This window comes from Miscanthus floridulus, chromosome 4, assembly GCF_019320115.1.
Source record: "Miscanthus floridulus cultivar M001 chromosome 4, ASM1932011v1, whole genome shotgun sequence".
In the NCBI taxonomy this organism is placed as follows: Eukaryota; Viridiplantae; Streptophyta; class Magnoliopsida; order Poales; family Poaceae; genus Miscanthus; species Miscanthus floridulus.
In genome coordinates, this window is record NC_089583.1 from 110,270,683 (window position 1) to 110,293,429 (window position 22,747).

General features: G+C 47.2%; 3 protein-coding genes and 1 pseudogene across 3 annotated transcripts; all 4 read left to right on the top strand.

The window, feature by feature from the left end:
• The first annotated feature begins 6,061 nt into the window (after positions 1-6,061).
• LOC136552582 (small ribosomal subunit protein uS15z-like) lies at positions 6,062-7,212 on the top strand. Its single transcript, XM_066544145.1, has one exon. The coding sequence runs from the start codon at positions 6,162-6,164 to the stop codon at positions 6,615-6,617; it is 456 nt and encodes a 151-aa protein (XP_066400242.1). The 5' UTR covers positions 6,062-6,161; the 3' UTR covers positions 6,618-7,212.
• Positions 7,213-10,828: 3,616 nt separating this feature from the next.
• Positions 10,829-12,107, top strand: LOC136552583 (uncharacterized). Its single transcript, XM_066544146.1, has 2 exons — positions 10,829-11,930; positions 12,023-12,107. The coding sequence occupies exon 1, from the start codon at positions 11,404-11,406 to the stop codon at positions 11,752-11,754; it is 351 nt and encodes a 116-aa protein (XP_066400243.1). The 5' UTR covers positions 10,829-11,403; the 3' UTR covers positions 11,755-11,930; positions 12,023-12,107.
• A 1,398-nt stretch (positions 12,108-13,505) lies between these two features.
• LOC136552584 (adenylyl-sulfate kinase 3-like) lies at positions 13,506-20,899 on the top strand (annotated as a pseudogene).
• A 1,012-nt stretch (positions 20,900-21,911) lies between these two features.
• Positions 21,912-22,604, top strand: LOC136552585 (uncharacterized). The gene has a single exon (XM_066544147.1). The coding sequence runs from the start codon at positions 22,092-22,094 to the stop codon at positions 22,425-22,427; it is 336 nt and encodes a 111-aa protein (XP_066400244.1). The 5' UTR covers positions 21,912-22,091; the 3' UTR covers positions 22,428-22,604.
• The last annotated feature ends 143 nt before the right edge of the window (positions 22,605-22,747 follow it).

A 22,747-nucleotide genomic window follows, 5' to 3' on the forward strand; every position in this document is an offset into this window, starting at 1 on the left:
ATCAAGTCATGAAGGAATCCTCCTACAAAAGCCCCCTCATGGCAGCGTACTGCCAGAATGTGTGCAAGCTCGAGGACAAATTCTAGGAGATCGAGCTACACCATGTCCCCCAAAAGGACAACGTTGCTGTCGATTTTCTCACAAAATTGGCCGCTAGGAGAGACCCGTCCCCAAGCAGGATCTTCATCAATGACCTCCACGAGCCATCCGCCCGTGTCCTATAAGGTCTGACCCAGACACACCCCGACGCTAGGCCAGCGCCCCGGGGCTCCAACCCTGGCACCAAGCCAGCGCTCGGGGCTCCGATCCCAGTACCTCCATGATGGCGTCACCCGCCGATGTTGCTGTATTGGCACTCGATCAAACCAACTAGCGAGCATCGCTACTTGCCTACCTCATTGAGGAGGTTCTCCCACCCAAAAGGACTGAATCTCAATGGATCACTTGACACGCCAAAACCTTCATCGCGCTCGGTGGCGTACTCTACAAACGGAGTCCATCAGGAGTGCTCATGAAGTGCATCCCCACCGACTAGGGGAAGCAGCTTCTCCTCGAGGTCCATGCTAGGATTTATGGACATCATGCGGTCCCAAGGTCATTGGTCAGAAAAGCCTTTCGCCAAGGTTTTTACTGGCCCACCGCGCTATGAGATGCAGAGGAGGTCATCCATAGATGTGAAGGATGCCAGTTCTACATTCGGTAAACACATTTGCCGACACAAGAGCTCCAAACCATCCCCATCACCTGGCCATTCGTGGTCTAGGTCCTCGATATGGTGGGACCCCTCAAAAAGGGCCCAGGTGGTTTTGCTCACCTACTTGTAGCAGTCGATAAGTTCACCAAGTGGATAGAGGCTAAGCCCATCACCAACATCCACTCGGAAGAGGCGGTCAAATTCTTCCTTGACATTATCTACCGGTTCACCGTTCATAACTATATCATCATTTACCACAGAACCAACTTCACCAGAAAGAAGTTCCTAGACTTCAGTGATGGATATGGCATCAGGATCGACTGGGCCTCTGTTAGACATCCATGAATCAATGGTCAGGTTGAGCGTGCTAATGGCATGGTCCTCCAAGGACTCAAGTCATGCATCTTCGACAGACTCAACAAATACGCCAGACGATGGGTGGCAGAGGTCCCAGCAATCCTCTGGAGTCTGAGAATGACCCCGAATTGATCCATAGGGTTCACACCGTTCTTCCTAGCTTACAGAGCTGAGGTAGTGCTGTCCTCTGACCTCTACCACGGCGCCCCAAGAGTGAAGGCTTTCAACCACGATCGAGCCACGGAGGCTCAGCAAGATGTAGTCGACCTGCTCGAGGAAGCTCGTGAGACGACCATCATCTGCTCCGCTCACTATCAGCAAACTCTCTGCAGGTACCACGAAAGAAAAATCAGGAGGAGAATCCTCAAAGTCGGTGATCTCATACTCCGGAGGACCCAATCAACAAAGGAAAAACACAAATTCTCTCCACCATGGGAAGGACCCTATACGGTGACCGAAGTAATCCAACCGGGCACCTACCGACTGGAGGATGACAACGGCAACATTCTCACTAGCACTTAGAACATTGAACAACTACGTTATTTTTCCTCTAAAATTTGGTCTTACCGCTTTTTTAGTCAACACTTGCTCCTGTAAAGCACCCCGACCCGAACAGTTTCTGCCCAGGTCGCTCGGGGGCTACATGAGGGTATAATACCGAATATTACCTCTCTTTTTTATTGTCACGTGGTAAACAACTTTGTCCCCCGAATGGAAGCGCATTCCTTTTCCTTTGACTGTCCTACGTAACTTTGTTCTTACTCCTAACCGAACACACCCCGCCACAACCTGCGGTTACGAGCAGCCGAGCCCCATGGGCCATACCCAGGTTCTTAAAAAAGCTACAGCCTATGGAACTAACGGGCAGGTGCGAAAAAGAAAGGACAAAAACAATAGCTACGTCAGGATAAAAACAAGGAACGGATAGTGATTCTATCACAAAGAATAGGACTGATGTATTCATTGATACAAAAACTGTTCACACAGGGGCTCACCCATGAACTCAACTATTACATTTTTTTACTAAAAACTACTTTTATTCCAAATACTACTATGGCCACTCGACGACATCGCATGACGCCAAAGGAAAACGGCACTCGCCGTTGGACATAACCATCGCTATAGGGGCCCCTACCCGGTTCTGCTCTCGACTTCAGCGAGCACAACGGGTACCTCAAGGGACCCGCTCGGTTCCATTCCCTCAACTTCGGTGAGCGCAACAAGTACCTCAAGGGCACCACGCCCATAGATGCTCAGTAGAAGAGAATGGGGCTCCGGACCTTCTCATGCAAGCGAGGCAGCTCCTCGGTAGGGACGCTGCCACTGAAGTATGGCCACCATGGCTAGAAGAGATCTCATCAAACTTTATGAACTGGCCAACCTAAGCAGCTACAGGCGTGGAACCCTCCACCAGCATGATCCTAGACAACTTCCCCTCCACATGCGGCTCCATCTCGAAGAAGGCCTCACAGATGAATCCAGCACACCACCCCCTTCGGTGGAAGCCACCCCTTCTTAGGCAAAGACGGCCAGCACCGCCCCGAGCAGCCTCCAGCTCGACATCGTGCTCTAGATTCATAAAAGGATCTATAAGTCCTCCCCCTCGCTTACCATCTCTCTCACTTAGGAACCGACATGACATACAGGCACTCTCGGTGAGGAGAAAGGAGGAGAGACAATAGTTGGAGAACAGGCAAAGGACTATGATGGAGAGCCCTCTCCCTCCCCCTATTTAAGGAAGAAACGCGGTAGTCAAAGAGGGGCAAAAGATCAGAGCAAAAAACTCTCTCCCTTCCCCCATTCAACGTGGATGGGAAACGATGGGACACACCCTGACCGATGGGACGCACGCTGATCGATGGAACAATGCTGGGTCAGATGGAATGCCACCTGGTGAGACAAAATGTGGCCTGGGTGTGGCCCACCACTATCGCACGACCGGGCACAAAAACTAAAATGTCACCACACACAGGTAGCTCTCCGCACCCCTAGGTGGGACTTGGAAAAACCCAAAGCGGGATCTCTGCCGGGAGAGACCATCGGGCTTCCTAAGTCAATCGAACAGTTCAAAAAAACACAATAAGAGACAGGTAGGAAGCGAAGGGACGCCCCATATAGGCCACGCCGACTCCATCACAAACGACGAACACGGGTCCCGATCGAACGTTTCTGACTGAAGCTTTCCAAACCCCATCACTTAAGTCATTAATGTAAACACTACCAACCCCCTCTATTTCTTTATAATCATTTCATACATCCATATGCGCATTCATTCCATACGTCCGTGCCTCCCGGACGATTCGGGTCCTGAACCACCCGGGGGCTTAGGAACTAAGCATCGCATGTGCAGCGAAATGCATCACAATGCTCCGTGTTGCGTCATGAAGCGGCGGTTACCTTATTCGACATGAGCAACCAATAGAGCCAGGGGAGAAAAACGTAGATGAGCCCCATGCGGCCCTCACCTAGTCTGGCAGACAGGGTCATCTCAACCTTCTTATTCGATCCTGAACCTCTTACCAAGCCTACAGAATCTCCATCGAGGGAAGGCCGTTAGGCCACCCGGGTCGGTCTCTAGAACGACCTAGGCATCTGCCAGGTTGTAGGTAAAGGAGCAGTGGAATGTCACAAGAGGGCTATGCCGACCCCATCACGAACGACAGACCCGGATTCCACTCGATCATACCTGTTAGCGAACTCACCGAGCGCATCACTCGAGCCCGAGCGATCGAGACAAGCGACAAAACTCAGCCCCTCCGGTTGTGAGGAACCGAGGACGGGGTAACGCACACAACTCACACCGACCCCTACTAAGGCCCAACAGGGCTCGGGGGCTCAAGACACAAAACGCCTGAGTCTGCGACCCCCAAACTCACCCCATCCAGCTACGCTCCGACTATGCTCCAAAACGCCTGGGTCTGTGACCCCGATCTCGCCCCATCCAGCTACGCTCCGACTGCGCTCCAAAATGCCTAGGTCTACAACCCCGATCGCACGCCATCAGGATCCACGAGCACCGTCTTGTCGCCTCGCCTGATCCCTAAACTAACAAAGTAATATCCTTGGCTGCGCGGGCTACAACGAGGCCGAGATCCGCGAGCACCGCCTTGTCTGCGCCTACATTTCTCCTACAGTATTGTGGGCGCCATTCAACTCCCATACGGTAAGGCTCCCCCACATGCCTCTGGGTATCGACAGTGTTGTGGGCGCCAAGATTTATCATACCGAATGCACATGGTGAAACTCCTCACATGCCTCTGGGCATCAACAGTATATGCAAGTACCGACATCTGCCATACCCAAACAAGAACGGCGAAACCTCCCATGTGCATCTGACATTCAACAGTGTTGTGGTCGCCTACCATCATCCTGTATCCGTCGGCGTAGGCAACAAGGCTTAGAAGCATTCGTACTCTCTCTCTCTCACTTGTAAGGCCATCCCCTTCATCTATAAAAGGGGATGCGCTCTCTCCCAATAGACCCAGTTGATTCAAGCTCAGTCCCTTTAGATTCATTAGATCGATCAAGTTCACTAGCTCACAACCATAGAACTGCTAGGTTTGGACCTCAGGCACACGCTTGAACACTTAGCCCATAGCGAATCTCCTATCGCTCTCGGTCCTTCCAACTGGAGCCGACCGGACCTCTTGTACACCCCCATCTTTCTCCTTCTCGTTTGTAACCCCACTGCAGACTTCGAGCACCTGGGCTCAGGAATAAAGTCACCGACCGACTCAAACTGGACGTAGGGCACGTTGCCTGAACCAGTATAGCCCCTGTGTCATTGAGTGCTAGGCCACCGCCAATCACAACGTACGGCAAAACTATAAATATTTACGTGTTGGTCACTTTCTACACCGACACCGACGGTGAACAACTTGGAAGTTCATGGACTGAGATGATACCCAGTGGCGGAGCCAGAATTTTACTTCAGGATATTCCATGTTCAAAAAATTTCCAATGCAAATAAGAGTAATAAGAAAAGTAGAATATGCAATAGTAATAAGCAAAGTGCAAATATGCTAGCACCCTTCTTCTTCATCTAATTACAAATACAATGAAAAAATAGAAAATGAAATCTTTATTCTCCCTTAGAACTTCTAAATAATGGATCTAGGGGTGTTTTGTGTCCACATTTCTTCAAGCTGAAGCTGGGATGGGGACAGAGGGGGGAAGGTTGACCAGTCAGAGCCCGAAGGGGAGCTGCTCCTTTGCTGTAGGCCGCCGTAGGCTCCTTTCCCGATGGGCTTCGACATCGGCCATTGGGGCCGGATAGGTGCGGTTGAGCAGAGCTAAGAGAGGCGAGGGGGCTGAGGGAGAGAGCCAGAGGTGCTGCCGTGCCGCCAGTTTGCACCGCCGGCTGCTTTCGGTCGATGGCTCGATGGGAGTGACGGACAGGAGCACAGAGCGTCGGGAGATGTCAATGGGTTTTTCTGGAATCTATGACTTCGTGGGCTACTACTGCTAGTTGTTCAATTGGGCTTATGGGCCATATTTGCAACATTCAGTATACCAACATGCTATACCATTATACATATGTATATGTATTTGTTTTTGTTCCCAAAACATCGGTATTCCATGGCATACAGGTGCATACCCCTGGCGCCGCCAATGATGATATCGTTGGCTAAGTTTAGGGACCCATATATATCACTTTGAAAGTTCGGGGACCGGGATGACACTACTGACCAAGTTTAAGGATCGATGGTGAATTTTACTCTTTTTTATATTAGCATGACTAAGCTTTTTATGTTGTTGTTAATCTGAGGTGAACTAAAATGGACCATGTTTTCGTGGTTTTTTTTTTATATATAGAAATGTTTTCGTGGGGTTATTCGCTTGATGCTGCTAGATGGGCTGAGAGCCCGAGACCAAGAGTCCCGACGGCGACGAGTCAGCATTAGGTTGGGCTTATATTAGGCTTCACTGTGTGAACCGGCCCAATTTCAGAAATCGTTAATGCGCCAGCAGCCCACCACTACATAGAGAGCGGGTAAGCCTCTTGGCATTTCCAGGCTTCTAGGTTTCCGTCTCGCCGCCGCCCCCGCCAACTTGCCACTCGCTCTCCCTCCTGCTCGCCCGCCGCCCACCGCTCGCCACAACCGCCGCCATGGGACGCGTGTACGGCCCCGGGAAGGGCATGTCCTCGTCGGTGCTGCCCTACGCTCGCGTCGCCCCTGGCTGGGTGAGGTCGACTGCTGGGGAGGTGGAGGACATGATCGTGCGCGCCGCCAAGAAGGGCCACCTGCCGTCGCAGATCGGTGCGCTGCTCCGCGACACGCACGGCGTCCCGCTGGTCCACGGCGTCACGGGCGGCAAGATCCTGCGCATGCTCAAGGCCCGCGGGCTCGCGCCGGAGGTGCCCGAGGACCTCTACTTCCTCATCAAGAAGGCCGTCGCGATCAGGAAGCACCTGGACAGGAACCGGACGGACGTAGACGCCAAGTTCCGCCTGATCCTCGTCGAGAGCAGGGTCCACCGCCTGATCCGCTACTACCGCCGCACCAAGAAGATCGCCCCCAACTTGAAGTACGAATCGACCACCGCGAGCGCTCTGGTGGCGTGATGGTTGTGAATTGATTCTCTACAGGTTTGGAGTTTGTCTTAATCCTAAGGAAGTTAGTAGTAGTACCTTATGCTATGTTACTATGTGAGGTCTTTAAATTTATCTACCCGATGCACCTAGGAAGAGGCATGTATCTTGAGACTTGGCAGTTATGAGACTGGATGAGGTTTTTGACCATTGAAGCTGCATTATTCAAAATGGTTTGGAGTTGGGCTTAACCTTGATTAGGTTGGATGATGCTCTCATCAAAAGTTTAGAATGAAGCAAGAGACTTGGTATTTGGTTTCGCCTTTTCGCCCTTTCTATCTTGGTTTCACCAATTAGTTCATGTTACAAGTTTTGGTATAGCTTAGCTAATGTTTGAGATTTGAGGAGCCTCCAAGGAGACTGTGATACTTATGGATGTCGGTTTCCTTATCCCATAATTTCAAATGATCTGTGTGAGTGTTATGTTTGGTTGCCTATATCAAGTTTTTTTGTTTAGGTTCTAGAATCATTCAGCAGTGCTTCTGTTAGAATTTTTGGGATGTAATTCCAATTTGAACAAAATATTAAGGATTTGGATTCTGCTGCCCAACAAGTATCTTTGGTTGATAAGTAGCATTCCCTAGGTTCTATTGATGTGTGGTCATGAATCATGATATGTTTTTCTGTAATTTATTGTCTTAAGAAGAAGAGGCTTTTACATATATGCCATTAAAAAAGTTTGTAATTACACACATGCCATTAAAAAAAATTGACCGCACACGAGTGCCATCGTCCTGAACTTCTTTGCTCTCCAAGTCATTCCGTCGGTATTGTGTTCGTTTTTCACCGTTACATGTGGGTCCGGTCAGTATAAAGGTCCAAAATACCCCTCTCATCCTCCCGTCAAGGTCCGCCACCATGGAGGAGTGCGCGCTGAGGCCCGAGACGTCGCATTTGTCCACCGTCGGGAATGGCTCCACTCCGGCCGCAACCACAGCCTCCACCGCCTCCTCCATGTCTCTCTCTGTTGTGAGACCGACCAGGCACTGCGCACGCGTGTGTGCGAGCTCTCACTCTCTCTCGCACTGCACACTGCGCACGGCGTGCCAGCTCGAGCAGCAGCCGCCGTCGCCGCAAAATCCGCTGCCACCACAGTGCATCCGTCCGATTCCTCGCCCCAGCAGCAGCTTCTCCATGGCCTCGCCTTCGCCCCCGACCTGAAGAAGCTGCCATCCGCGCAGGTAGCAGCCCGGGCGGACCTCTGCCGCGGACATAGGCGCCGCCGAGCAGTGCTCGCCGTTGCCGCGTCGGTGCTAGGAGCCTCGACGGGAGGAGGAGCGGGCGCGAGCGAGGAAGAGCGGCGGCGCGCGTGCCGGGTGGTCGACAGCGGAGCTCGCGGCCGCCATCCCCTCAGTCAGCGCTCGTGCTCGCGGCCGTGGGCGTGCCCGCCGCGCTGTGCCGCTGCGCGCTGCGCGCCCGGGCGAGCTGCAGGCGCGCCTCCCGCGCCGCCGCGGCCAAGAAGAAGGAGATGGCGGTGCTGCTGATGGTGGCCGCGACCATCCTCAAGGTGACCGCCTCGGTGCCGCTGCTCCGCACGGCCGCCCAGCCTAGCCCTGGCCGCCGTGGGCGCAGGCGAGCTCCGCCCCGGCCGCACGCACGAGAAGAGAGAGAGTTTGAGAGAGAGAGGACAGGGATGAGAGGGGTATTTTGGACCTTTATACTGACCGGGCCCACATGTAACGGTGAAAAACGAACAGAACACCGACGGAATGGCTTGGAGAGCAAAGAAGTTCAGAACGATGGCACTCATGTGCGGTCAATTTTTTTAATGGCTTGTGTGTAATTACAAACTTTTTTAATGGCATACATGTAAAAGCCTCTAAGAAGAATAGCTAAGAAGTTAGAAGCTTAAAAAGGTTGTCTGAGCAATGGTGTTTTCCCCCCTGTTTTATTCTATGGGCCATTAATTTTAGTTCCATGTCAGGGGATCATGCAATGGTGTTACTTTTTCTGTTTCAGAGTAATTGAATCAAGTGATCTTGAACTTGAGATTTCCTTGTCATGCGTGCAATTTAGAGTGAGTACTATCTCCGCCCCAAAATAAATCAATTCCTAGAATCACTTAAAGTCAGACTATCTTAAGTTTGACCTGTTTTATAGGAAAGAGTAGCATCTTCTATGACTCTATCTAAGTACATTATAAAAATGTATCATGGTGTACCTATTAATACTACTTTGGGTGTCATAAACATTGGTGTTTTTTATATAAATTTGGTCAAACTTAAAATAGTTTAGGATAGCTCTAGAAGTTGATTTATTTTGGGCGCGACGGAGTGAGTATTAATTTTCACTTTAGAGATAAAAATAGAAACATTGAATGGCAAGGTCTTAATTGAAATGTCATTGTTTTGGTCTCCTACCTGTCATGTCTCTGTGTCCAAAGGACACACGGTTAATTCCTGGCTTCAAATTTGAGCTCTGTTAAGGTAGATTGGATGCCTAGAGAATGTAATAGGGTTACACATGATTTGGCTGTTCTTGGTTCGATGTGCTATGGAGAAGCCAGCTCTGTGCTGGATGTAATTTTGCACTGTATTGTCCTTTTAGTTACTGAGAAAATCTCTCATCGTTAATTGAAGTGATGTTTCCTCTAAAAAAATGGTTAGTGCTAAATTTATGTTCAGAGTGTGTCTACTTCTTGCTCATGATTAATTAAAGTGTTGTTTCCTCTAAAAAAATGTTTACTGCTAAATGTATGTTCAGAGCGTGTCTACTTCTTGATTGGGCTGTTCCTTTACTGAGGGTCTAGAGAACATGTTTGCATGTGCTAGATGGTCTCTATTCTCACTAATAGTCCAGGTTTTCTTAAAGAAATTATTTCCTATTTTCCTTTAAGAATTTTATCCCAACGATTCAATACTGGTATTTTGTTGGTTTAATTTATATCTTGTACATTCTCTGTGAGGGGTACAACTAGAGAACCTCCAAAGGTTACTGTTTTCAGAGTAGTGTGGTGTTACTGTTTCTGTTTGGTTGTCTGTTCCACACTAACACAAAATTTGGATCCCAGAGCTGTATATAATTTTGTACATAGTGAGCTTGAATGCTTGTAACTCTACATCGTATCATCATGCAATGTGGAGTGACAATTTGTATTTGCATTATTGAGCTAGAGCCTAGAACTATTTGGTGGCAAGGTTTTAGTCGACATTTGTTTGTTTTTGGCTCTTGGCTGGCTTTCATGTTGTATTGTCTTGAGATAACCAGGTGGTTTTTAAGTTGCTAAGTTCATGTTTATTGTTTAGCACAGCTCTACTTAATTGTGATGTTTCCTTGGCAACGGATCAAGTGTAACAGGCATAGGAAAGCTATTACCTCCTTGCTACCAGCCCACTGATAATTCTTGGTGAAATGACTTTGAGAATATTTTGACCATAATGATAATTATGGATCTGGAGGCAAACCATCTAGTTAGACTTTGCAGTATTTTGACCATGATGATTATCTCCTTGCTACCAACTATGCCCCAAAGATCCGGTAATCTGATACACAATCACTTCAGTCCAACATGTGTAGGGTGCTTCCAGATGCAACAACCGGACATTTTGTCATCAGTTGCTTGCACATATATTAGTGGTTGCATATAAGTTTAGTGCCTAATTAGAAAGTCTAATCCCATCCATGAGTGACAATGATTGATCAAATAAAGCATCCGCGCTTTATCATGTGGACGCACTGTTGGCTGGTGCTTGTAGCGCTGGGAATTGTTGTCGCATGCACGCCACTGGTCAAGATAATGCAGCATGATTTTCGATACAGTTGGATGCTTGATTTGAATTGATCGCGGACATTGTCTGCACTTGCTGTCTGGATTTGATACCATTATTTTTATTATTCGCAAAGGTCTTGAACCCGATTCAAATAGTTGCAGTGTTTGGACTGTTGTGATCCCTGCTACAGTGTTTGGTTTCAGTTGCTCAAACTCTTGTGCATGATTTCAACTTTCAAGGAACGAGGAACTCATATCATGGTGAATGATTCATTTCAGTTGGTTGGATAGTTGGTTTGCATGTATTACATATATCTTGCTGGATGTGAAGATTAGTTGGGAGAGATGCTGCTCAACATCTGTTTTGGACCACTCAACCACTGTGACTGCCTGTATTAGTCGGCTTAATTTATCTCGGAACTAGGCTTAATAGTTATCGTATCAGCCATGCTTATCAGTCATAATACATTATTTTTCTCTCACAACAAAACAATATCAGCTGGCTTATAAGCCATAGAAACGATCCCGCGAACATATTGGTAAACCATGCTCATGTCTGCTGCACATGTTAGCAAACATATTTGTACTGCTGAGTCAGGTCAAGTCAGACAGATCGAGATGCCATCTAGGTCTTCCCTTGCTTCTGATGTGGTATACTCCTACGATGGAGAACAGATTGGCTGGGAGCGTACTCGCATGTTCTGGTCAAAGCCGGGCAAGACTTCCCTGATGCCGCAAAGTGCAGGATAAACAAGGACGTTACTGGTGCACTTGCCATGTTATTAAATCGAGCACACCATTTGTATATGTATAAACCAGAGATCGCCGGACATGTTGCCATGCGCCGTCTGATCGGACAGTTCATCGCCGAGCAATACTTTATGGCTGGATCCAACAGTTTCCCAGCCTGCGAATCTGCATAAATGGTCGTTCAGTGTGTGTACTGTTTTCAGCATCTCACACAGTCTCGTCGGCATATAGTATCCTCTTCTCCGGTGCGACCTCCGTCCCTCTCGGGCTCTCCTGCTCGCGCTTCTTGATTCCATTTCCATGGCCAGCCTCGTGCACCAGGCGTCCATGCCGGCGATGGCACCGCCGTGCGACGAGGAGCTGGTCCCGCAAGGCTTCAGCTGCTTCGGCCGCTCGCTGTCGCGGGCGTCGTCGTCGAGCCGGCTCGAGTACAGGACGCTGCAGCACGAACAGGGCGAGGAGAGGCGCGCCGCCGCCGCGCAGGACGCGCGGTCGGCGCGCGCCAAGCTGCGGTGGAAGGCGGTGGCGCACGAGATCATGGCGAAGGGCGGCGGCGGCGCGCGGCGGAGGAAGCGGCAGCAGCAGCTGGCAGCCTTCAGCTACGACTCCCGGAGCTACGCGCTCAACTTCGACCGGGGCGCCGACGAGTAGCAGCACCAGCAGCGTGCATGTCTGCGTGCTGCTGAGCTTGCTGCGGCCGGCTGACCCTGCGCGCGGCGCGGTGCGGATCGGAGCCTGAAACAGCGCGGTGGCACGTGCGTGGGTTCGTGCGACCCGGGGGAGCAGCGACGACCGGCCGGCGAGGGAACAATGGCGATCTACTCAAGGTGGAGAGGAAAGCATGAGTTTTACTGTGTAAAGATCTACTACTCCGTACTGGAGATCAAGCTCAGCCCTAGCTCTCTTTTTTTTCATTCAGATGGCACGATCATGTTTGGGTGATTCGTCCTCGAATGTTCGAGTGGTGCAATAAGATCTGGCTCCTCAGTAATTTCTTCAGTCCCCGTGTTATTTTTACTACCGTTCTTTGTCGATTCATGCTTCGTCAAGACGGTACACTGTAATGCATGTGCGCCAATGTAGTTTGGCCTGTTTGTTTCGCTTAAATTTGGATTATGCTAGTGCTGCTGTTGAAATGTTATTTCTTCTGTTGAAAAGTATCGTTGCTGATCACTAATGAAGCTGTTTCAAAGAGCAAGTATAACCAGGAGCTATAAGCGGGTTGTATGCTGACGTGAAGAAGAGGGGGAGGAAAGAGAAGATAAGTGTGCTGACGTGAAGAAGAGGGGGAGGAAAGAGAAGAGAAGCGAACTGTAAGCTTATAGTCAGTTTGTGCATAAGAACCAAAAAAATATATGAGACAGATAAGTAGGCTATAAGGCGGCTAACTATTATATAAGTGAGTAGATAGATTTAAGTTTTCATACATCTAGCCATTGACCGTATTATTAGCCTTGCTCTGAGCTGAATCGGCCAAGAAGGACAGGATTTCGATGCATCACTATAGGCAAATGTGAGTTGGACTCTTCAATAACGACAGGATGAATTTGTTTATACGAACAACACCGAAAGACTGAATCAAACGGATTTTGAGATTAACTTACAAGTTCTTCAAATATGCCTAGCTGTCACAGAACTTTGAAATGACAGTCCATAACATGTTGCTCCGTTCGCTTCGCTGAAACAAGCCAAAATATTGTTACAGCTGATTTGTTGTGAGAGAAAAATATTATTCCGACTAAAAAAATAAACTGAAAAGTACAAATTATAAGACAAGCGAACATGGTCTTTGTAGGCACGACGAGCGCCGCTACCCGTTCGAACCCATGGTCGACGAGTTCGAGAACAGGTAGTAGCGCTCGTCATGCTCACAACCTGTTTGACGAAATACACTGATCAAGAGCTACTTCAGATGGACAAGTTAGCAAGCCATGTTGCATGAGCAGCTCACGGGGAGGGTATGGACATAAATGATACGACATAAAAATTTTATGGACCCAAAATTCACTTTCAAAGTTGATGGACCTAACTAAAACCTTCTCACAAGTTAATGGACCTCGGGTGCATTTAACTCTAATTTAAAATTTGATTAAACTTAAAAATAGCAACAATTATATTGTCGAATAATTATTATTAGATTAATTATGAATACGTTTTTATAGTAGAGACATATAAGCTTATAAATTTCATCGATCTTAAGAAATATTAATTTTTTTGGTTTATAAATCTAGAATTCTACTCGGTATAAGCAAATCTGCTATATGTGGAAAATGGAGAAGACTCTTGGGCCTTGGCCACGAGCCCACGACATCAGCAACAAATCAAAAGGGGCCCTTCGTGAGCGAACACGTCGGTGCCACCAGCAACGGAGCCCCACCAGGCACTCGGGCACCGCACTGCCCATGGACGCACGCCTCGCGGCGCGCCCACCCCGCCCGCGTGCCTCTGCCCGCCTCCTGTTTGCCTCCACCGCAACGCGGCGCGCGGGGTGGCGGTGCCCTCGCGATCATCGTGTCAATTCCAGCGGCGCGGGTACCTTTCCCTTTCACTCCCCTGGCCGTTCCCCGCGCCTGGCGGTCGAGCACCGGAACCGGAGCACCGCGGCGAATCTAGGTTTGCCTCCGCCCCGCCCTCTCCTCCCGAGACTCCCAGCGGCTGGAATTAGGACGAGGGTAATAGGCGACGGAGGCTGCGAGGGACGCCCCCTCATCGAATGCACCGGCGACCGATCTGTTGAGGAGCAGCCGGAGCACGCAGGAGGTTAGTCTAGGCACGTATCGCCTCTCACCCTCTCTTTCCCCTCTAGACGGTTCGATCCAATGTGCTTGTTGTTGGCTGATCGGGTTACGCGGATGCCGGATGCGTGTAAATTGAGCGGAATTCCTGATTTAGTCCCATTTATTCGTAGTAGTAGACCCCCATAATCATATTTCCTTCACTTCCGCGAAATTTTGCACTTGATCGTCTTGAGTTGGTGGCGAAATGCTTATTCTGGGTGGTCGGTGGTGGACATTTTTATGCGGCTGTGACTCCGTGAGGAGGCCACGGGGCCAAAAGTGTGAGAGTGACGCGGTGATGGGAGGCGGGGTGGTGGGGGGTGGGGTGGGGTGGGGTGGGGTGGGGGGATGTCCGGATCAAGGGTCTAGAGAAAGGGAAGAAATGGTTTAGACAATTCGAGTGCGATGTGAGTTAGGATAGGCGGCCAGCCACACTTGCAATTTATTTTCTGTGCGTCAACAAGCTGCCTACCAGTTCATTTTCCAAACTGGTTTAGATCTGTTTGTCTGATTACTGACCTAACCCCATGCTTTCTACTCCTATTTACTATTGTGACTTTTGACTCGAGGAATTAGAAAGCACAGCCCAATTCATTTGTACAATCTGTTCTGTTATTGTTTATAAAATGCTTAATAAAGAGCCACTATTAATTGAGAAGAGAATCTACGAATTGGTGGGCCATGAAGTTGCATGTTTTTTTCCCCATTTTCTTGAAAAGAATGGAGCCTTTCTTGTTGTTTTCTGAATGATATAACTGGACACTGTAGTTGAGGGGAAAGCTTTGAAAATGTCATCCACTGTGCCGAAGTCATCGAATATCTTCTAGTATGATTGCCCAGTTGGCAAGACTGATCGCCAGAAGCTACTCAAGCAGAAAGGCTGTGTTGTGTGGATTACAGGCCTCAGTGGTTCAGGTAAGCAAACCTTGCTTTCTCTCGAACTGATTTGTTGTGTGCTTCTGTCATGTGGGGCCGCACGTACACACGTCAGCGGCGGGCCCGAGACATCAGGAGAGCCGCAGAGCGCGCGGCAGCAGCGAGTGGAGGCGCGCCCAACAGCCAGGCCAGATCGAGTGGCTAAGGGCTGGCCTTGATTTTAGGAGTTGGTTTCCTTAGTTTGCAAAGATTAGTTTGTTTCCAAGATTAGTTGGCTGATTGGCTATTTATATGTAATTCCGAAAAACAATGAAGGGGAGAAGATCATTATCCTTAATCCTCTCTGTCTCTCAACTAAGCCTACGGTAGAGGGGTGTAACCTCACCGGAGAAGATGGCCGACGGCTACGAACTACGTAGCCGCGGTCCGGCCAGCCAAGGGCTTGACGCCCTTGACAGCTTCTTGCACTGTTGATGCAATTGTTTAAATTCCCAAGCTAAGATAATGTCAACTGCAGTTGGTCACTCTTTCTGCTTCGTATATATTATATCCTCTTTGTTTGTCTGTTGTTGACCATTGTTGTTGTTCGATAATGTCATCTGCCATTTTTATGTACATGGACTGAGATTTCTATACTGCACTGTTTTGCTTGAATTACTGAATTCTACTAAAGTCATTTTTGGCCCAATGCTGTGATTACTGTTTTGTTGTCAAATGGCTTTCTAGTTTTCTTCTCTCTGCATCCATGCATTTCCATCTTGTTACGAATTTGGCCAAAAATTTTATTTGTTTCAAGAAAATAAGTTCAACTCTGTTCTAGATTTATCAATAAGAAACCTATTCATTTTGACCTGAATAAATTACATACCTTATTTTCACTTGCCTTAAATTCATAGAAATAACTTTTAGGTTCTTAAAAGTTAAATATGCACTGAAGCTGTGCAGTACTTACATAGTTTGCTGACATGTATTGATGCTCTTTTGGGTGGTTACTCTGCTGGTCTCTTGAAGTTTAGTTTAGAGGGGAAGCGCCTTGAGCACCTTGATGAATCTCTTGTAAGCTTGTGAGTGGTGACCCCAGCAAAACTAAACTTTGCTTTCTATAAATCGGGGCCAATGGTCTTTGGTGTAAAAAAGGTTAATATGTAAAGTTTCCAAAAGAACTGTAATATTTTTTTTCAATTTGTATGGCATATGCCTATTCACAGTATCTTCTGGGCTTACATTGCATTTTTTTTTAAAATAAATCGGAATCTATTTTCTGTTATTTCAAAGGATGGCTACAGTTAAATGATAAATCTCCAATATCATTTGTGTTTCCAATTGACACTATTAGTTTTTTAGATGATATTTTTTTATCTATTTTTTTTTTCAATTTTTTCATCTTGCCAAGGTAAAAGTACGTTTAGGGATGAAAGCGGTCGGGAACGGTCGGGAAAACACTCTAACCATTCCCGCTACTGTATTTTTTATGTGGGAACGGGAACGGTAACGGGAAGGCCGGTCGGGAAAGCGAAATCGGAAATACGGGATGTCGGAAACGATACATTTCGATCGGGAAAAAGTCGATAACGATCGGGAATCGGTAATCCAAATCGGGAACGTCGATGCACATAACCACTTCAACCATTCAACTTAACACCAAGGTTACAACCATGTATAATACATAGGCAAATTGTACCGTTGGTAAGTATATAACACTACAAATAAGTCCACCAATTTATGAACACTAGTGACTTGTTATGTTTGTGTTGCACATATTCATGCATGAATAAGTGACCTATGATTTTTTACGTGGTATATGCTAATAAAACAACAGCAGTGAGTCAACTTTTTTATTGTCATGAAATACTTCAAAAAACTAAATGAGAGACCTGTAAAGAAAAAAGGAAAGCGCACATGCATACTTCAGCTTATCTACGAGTTCACCGAAAAAGCAGAAGTGGCTGGTTGTGTCCATCACATCCAATAGGGATTCTTGCAGCATCAAATCATTTAGCATATGTTGTAGGCACAACAAAAAAAATAAAAAAAGGAAAATGCACATGCATACGCATGGCCTTAGCGGCGTGCGCAACGCGCTCAACAGGCAAGCGCTCAGGTCGCTTTACCTTGGTAACGGCCCAGCGCGCACAGCAGCAGCAAGCACCACTACACCAGTACATCAGGCGCACACTGAAGTTTAATACCACCTCACAGAGCCAGCTGGGGAGGGGGGAGCCAGCGCTTTTAATAATTGGACTCCCGGCTTCCAGAGAGCCACAGGAGCGCTCCTTGGTCTGTGACACGAGCTGAAGTAATAATACAAAATAAAATTTATACGGGAATTAAACGGGAATTTTCCCATTAAAAAACAGGATCCGTGAATTCGGTCGGGAAACAAGCCCAACCGATTCCGTTCCCTTTTCCTGTTTTTTGCCGGATTTATTCGGTTACCGACAATCTGGTATCCGGTCGGGATAATACGGCATTCGGTGCCGGTCGGGATGGAAAATTCCCGTCCCGTTTTCATCCCTAAGTACGTTGGCATGTACATTAGGTCGGGAGCTCCACACAAGAGGGAAGCTTGCATATGTCCTTGACGGTGATAACTTAAGACATGGTCTGAACAAGGATCTTGGCTTTAAAGCTGAAGATCATGCTGAAAATATAAGGAGAGTTGGTAAGTGTCTCGCCAACATAGATGTGTCTATAAGGAGAGTTGGTAAGTGTCTCGCCAACATAGATATGTCTATAATATTTAAAGAAACTCCCATGAAAGTAAAAGAATGATAAACAAGTCCTGCATTTGCCATTATTTTATCTTTCCAGCATTCAGCAGTTCACATTTTGTATCAACTAATTTGTACAGGTGAAATAGCACGAACAAGATGCCTGACGAGTGGAGAAGTATATTAGTACCGATCTACAAAAATAAAGGGGATATTCAAAGTTGTACTAATTACCGGGGAATTAAGTTGATGAGCCATACTATGAAGCTAAGGGAGAGAGTTATCGAGCATCGCTTGAGAGCAATAACGCGGGTCTCTATGAACCAATTTGGTTTCATACCCCGAAGGTCAACCATGGAAGCCATTTTCTTAATAAGACAAGTTATGGAACGGTATAGGGAGAAGAAGGACCTACACATGTTTTTTATTGACTTTAAAAAGGCTTATGATAAAATACCAAGGAATGTTATGTGGTGGGTTTTGGACAAACATAAAGTCCCAACGAAGTACGTCGGACTCATTAAGGACATGTACAACAATGTTGTGACTAGTGTTCGAACAAGTGATGGAGACACGGATGACTTCCTGATTAGGATAGGACTATATCAAGGGTCAGCTTTGAGCCCTTATCTATTTGCCTTAGTAATGGATGAGGTCACAAGGCACATACAAGGGGACATCCCTTGGTGTATGCTTTTCGCGGACGATGTAGTGCTAATTGATAAAAGTAGGACAGGAGTGAATCAGAAACTAGAGTTATGGCGGGAGACTTTGTAGTCCAAAGGTTTTAGACTCAGTAGAACTAAAATTGAGTATATGAGATGTGACTTCGGCACTACTACTCGTGAGGAGGAAGATATTAGTTTGAAAGGTCAAGTAGTGACTAGGAATGATACCTTTCGATATTTAGGATCAATGCTACAGAGAGACGGGGATATTGATGAAGATGTTAGCCATATTATCAAAGCAGGGTGGATGAAGTGGCGCCAAGCATCTGAGTGTCCTATGTGACAAAAGGGTACCACAGAAGCTAAAAGGCAAGTTTTATAGGACGACGATTAGACCTGCAGAATGTTGGCCTACGAAAAGACGTCATGTTCAACAGATAAGTGTCGCGGAAATGCGTATGTTGCGTTGGATTTGCGGTCATACAAGAAGGGATCGAGTTTGGAACGATGATATACGTGATAGATTAGGGGTAGCACCAATTGAAGAAAAGCTTGTCCAACACCAGTTGAGATGGTTTGGACATGTCCAACGGAGACCTCTATAGACACCGGTGCGTAGTGGAATCCTAAGCCAGGATAGTAACGTGAAGAGAGGCAGAGGAAGACCGAAGTTGACTCGGGTAGAGACAATAAAAGGAGACTTGAAAGGATGGAATATACCCAAAGACTTAGCCTTAGATAGGAGTGCTTAAAAAACAGCTATTCACGTGCCTGAACCTTGATTGCTTCTGCTGGGTTTCAACTCTAGCCTACCCAACTTGTTTGGGATTTAAAGGCTTTGTTGTTGTTGAAGTAGCAAAGTTATTTTCAGATGCGGGCCTTGTATGTATTGCAAGTTTGATATCTCCATATAGGAGAGACCGTGAATCTTGCTGTGCATTGTTGTCTGATGGTAGCTTTATTGAAGTAAGAGATCCAATTTATTTGTTTTGTATTTAGTAAACTTATCGACCTCATGAGTTTACCGCCAAACACCTGTGAACTTTTTCAGGTTTTCTTGAACATGTCCTTGGAATTGTGTGAAGCAAGGGATCCAAGGGGCCTCTATAAGCTTGCTCGTGCAGGAAAAATAAAGGGTAAGGTTCATATGATGCTTGGTGTCCAAAGTGGAAATAGTTTAGAGTGCTTAGTGCATCCTGCAGAGCAAAATTGGATCAAACCAGAATTTTTTTTTAAATGTGAATCACATTTCTGCCTTTTTTTGTAATGTTAGGTTCACTGCCTAAAGAACAATTTAAAATACTAATTGAGTCGAATTATGCTTTCTTTGGGAAGCAGCTCCTTAGTTCTGATATGATTTTGCAGCGACAGTCAAATTTTGATGATGCATGTCCTGTCAATGTGAAAATGATTTTATTTTCTCGAACATGCAGGAGAGTATGTATCATTATATTAAGAATAAGAAAAGGGTATAAGAAACCCGAACAGCCACTCACAGCAGCACCTTTAGACTAAGACAAAAATGATCTTGACCTGGACCTGATAATACACTGCAAATGTAGCCTTGGGGCAATCATATTTTTGGCCACATGCTATGTTTAGATTCTTCTATTTGGTTCCTTGGCTATACTGTAATGACCAATGGTGTTGCAGCTAGAAAATGTGCAAGCTTGTAGGTTCTATTTTGTTACTATGCTCTTTTTTGACATTTGCTCACTCATTGATCATGTTACTTCTGAATGCTGAATTTAAATAAATTGAACTGATTTGTTTTGAATCTGGACCAGACCTGAACCATGGAGTTAGAGTTAGAGGCCAGTGCATGGTAGGGCCCTTAAATATTTTATTTTCAGGTGTCAGAACGTCCATTTGCCTACCCCAACTTGTTTGGGACTTAAAGGCTTTGTTGTTGTTGTTGTTGTGTCAGAACGTCCATTTGTAAGTTAGCTCAAAGTGTTCTCTAGTCGAGAAATGGAAAAGCAGAAAATGAGTAAGCCTGAAAGTTTTAACCATTAATCATCTACTGTAAAAGGTATCTTGTATGAACAGATACATGTTCACTGCAAAAATTCCATTGTGGGCTGGCTTATCTTCATTTTTAAAGTCAACCTGTCTTGTTAACTCATATAGAGTTTAGTCACGCTTCAAGTTTTAAACATGGTTTGTTGCAGGTTTTACAGGAATAGATGACCCTTATGAAACACCACTGAATTGCGAGGTACATTATCATATTAGATTTCCTGTCATCTTCACATGTTGAAGTGTGTATTATCAAGGTGTTAATGTAGCTGTTGGTTTTGGTCCATATAAAAATTTGGTAGCCTGAAACTCGAGATTCAATGTCATAAGAAATGCATGGTCGGATTAAGAGAAGAGAGTGTGCTTTATCATTTTCTTTTATTGCTACATGGTGAACCGTGTAGGTTTTACAGGCTGTTTAGCTGTTTGCATACAAGGACAGTTGTGGGTAGCAAACGTTGGCTACAACACAACCCTAAGTATATGAGTATCTTTACAAGACATTCTAAATGTGTCATGTTTATAGCTGACAAAGATGGTTAAATTGCTTTTCTGGTATAAGAATGAAATCATGTTTGGTTCTTTTCTATGCTGGTAGCAAGTTAGCACTCTTTGTTTATGACTTATACACGTTGACTACTTGCAGATTGAGATCAAGGAAGTAGATGGTGTATGCCCTTCGCCTTCTGACATGGCAGGGCAAGTGTTTACTTACCTTGAGGAGAAAGGATTCCTGCACGAGTAGGCTGAATCCAAGCAACATTCGGGGAAGATTTCAACAAGACTAGCGCTCAAAAGCACTGGCAGTTACCGTATACTAGTAGTTACATAGACGGGTCTCAAGGCCTTAGTATTTTCTTCCGTACTTCCACTGTCACAAGTTCCATGCAATTTCATTCAGATGGGGCTAGATGGTTCCTGATTTCTTTGACCTGTAGATTACATGTAATTCAGTTCTGATAACCACTTGGGGGCAGTATTGATGTGGCAATCATTGTCAGGGGAAGGTACACCTAATGTTAAGAGAAGCTGTCTTGTTATGCTCCACTTTCTGCAGCGCCGAGATGTACAGCGTGTTAAGGTTTCAGTATTGACACGCTGAAACATCCGCGTGTGGCGTGTTGCATGTGGCAGGTTACCAGGACGTCAACCGGCATGTTAGTCCGCAAATTCCTGACAAGCGTGATGCAAATCTTCTCGTAAGCTACTCTCTGTATTTTTCTTCGGTCAACTTGTTGAACTTCTGTCATAAGCTAGATTGCCTTCGCTTCGCTTGCTCGATCTGGTTTTGCTTGCCAGCGTCAACAACAAGCGTGGGGATAAAGGTCGTACATACTTCACGGGAGTAATGCGCTCGGTGCTCCGCGTCCGCGAACAGGTTGGACCCGGTACGCTGGAATTGGCCGAGTACCACAGCAAGCGTGCTGCAACGTGCGGTTTTTTACCATGGTCTACTGTTCTATCGTTCTATGCATCTCGGCACAACAGGATCTGTCACCGCCAGGCGTCAGCACGAGAAAAATGACCCAAGAGATACGCCGTCTCGTGATGAGGTTGAACGCCGAAGCACGCTTACTGGTCCCCAGCTGAACAACTCAAAACCGCCGCGCCGGGTGCCTTCCGCGCGCGCACGGCGGCGGGGACTCCTGGCACCGGTCCGCCGGTTGGCCATCGTGTACCCCTGCCTCACGGCACCCTCGCCCGCACACGTAAAATTCCCGCGCGCTCGCTTCGCTTCGGCTCTCACCTCTCAGCCTCCCACACGGCCACACTCCCACTCCACGCAATGACGCAACCAAATTAGAAAGCCCGCACCCAGGTTTACACCGCGCGCGGCAACGCGACACAAAACCCGACGAAGCCAAACCGAGCAAGCAAAGCAAGCATCCGACCAACCCCCGGCCGGGCGCGCGAGGATCGGAAGCTTAGCCAACGAAATGGTGTTCAGCGCCTCGTTCGTGGCGGCGGCGGCACGCGTGCCGGCGGAGCTGTTCCAGCAGCCGCGGCGCCCGGGGCGGCGGCGGGTGAGCGCGGACGACGTCCTGCGCGCGCTGTTCCTGCCGCCGGCGCGGGAGCTCGTGCGCCTGGGGGACTTCCTCTTCGCCTTCTTCTGCCTGCCGCTGCCGGAGTACTACCTGTCAGGGTCCGGCCGCGGCGGCGGGTGGGTGGCGCGGGTGCCCGACGCGGTGCTGTACACCTACCGGAGGTCTCTCTCGGTCAGCTCGTCGTCGTCCTCCTTCTCGTCGTCGATGTCCTCGTCGTCGGAGGACTGATTGCCGACGAGGAATAATAAATTGTGTAGGTTGCGGAATGCAACGGCCGTGCTTGTGTTTGTTTGTTTTTTCCTTTGTGTAGGAGAATCGATTAGGTGCGACTTGTACGCCCAATTCTTTTTGTGACCTCTGTATATATATCCAATGATTTGATATAGATAAATATTCAGTTTTCTTGTGAGCTGCAAAATCTAAATGATTCTTTTGGCTTTAATCAGTCTACTCCTAAATTACACAATTCGCTCAGGTGATCATAGTGTTTTCTTCCCAGTACTTTACCTTTTTTAGAGGAAAACAATTGTTTGCTTCTACTTTTAATA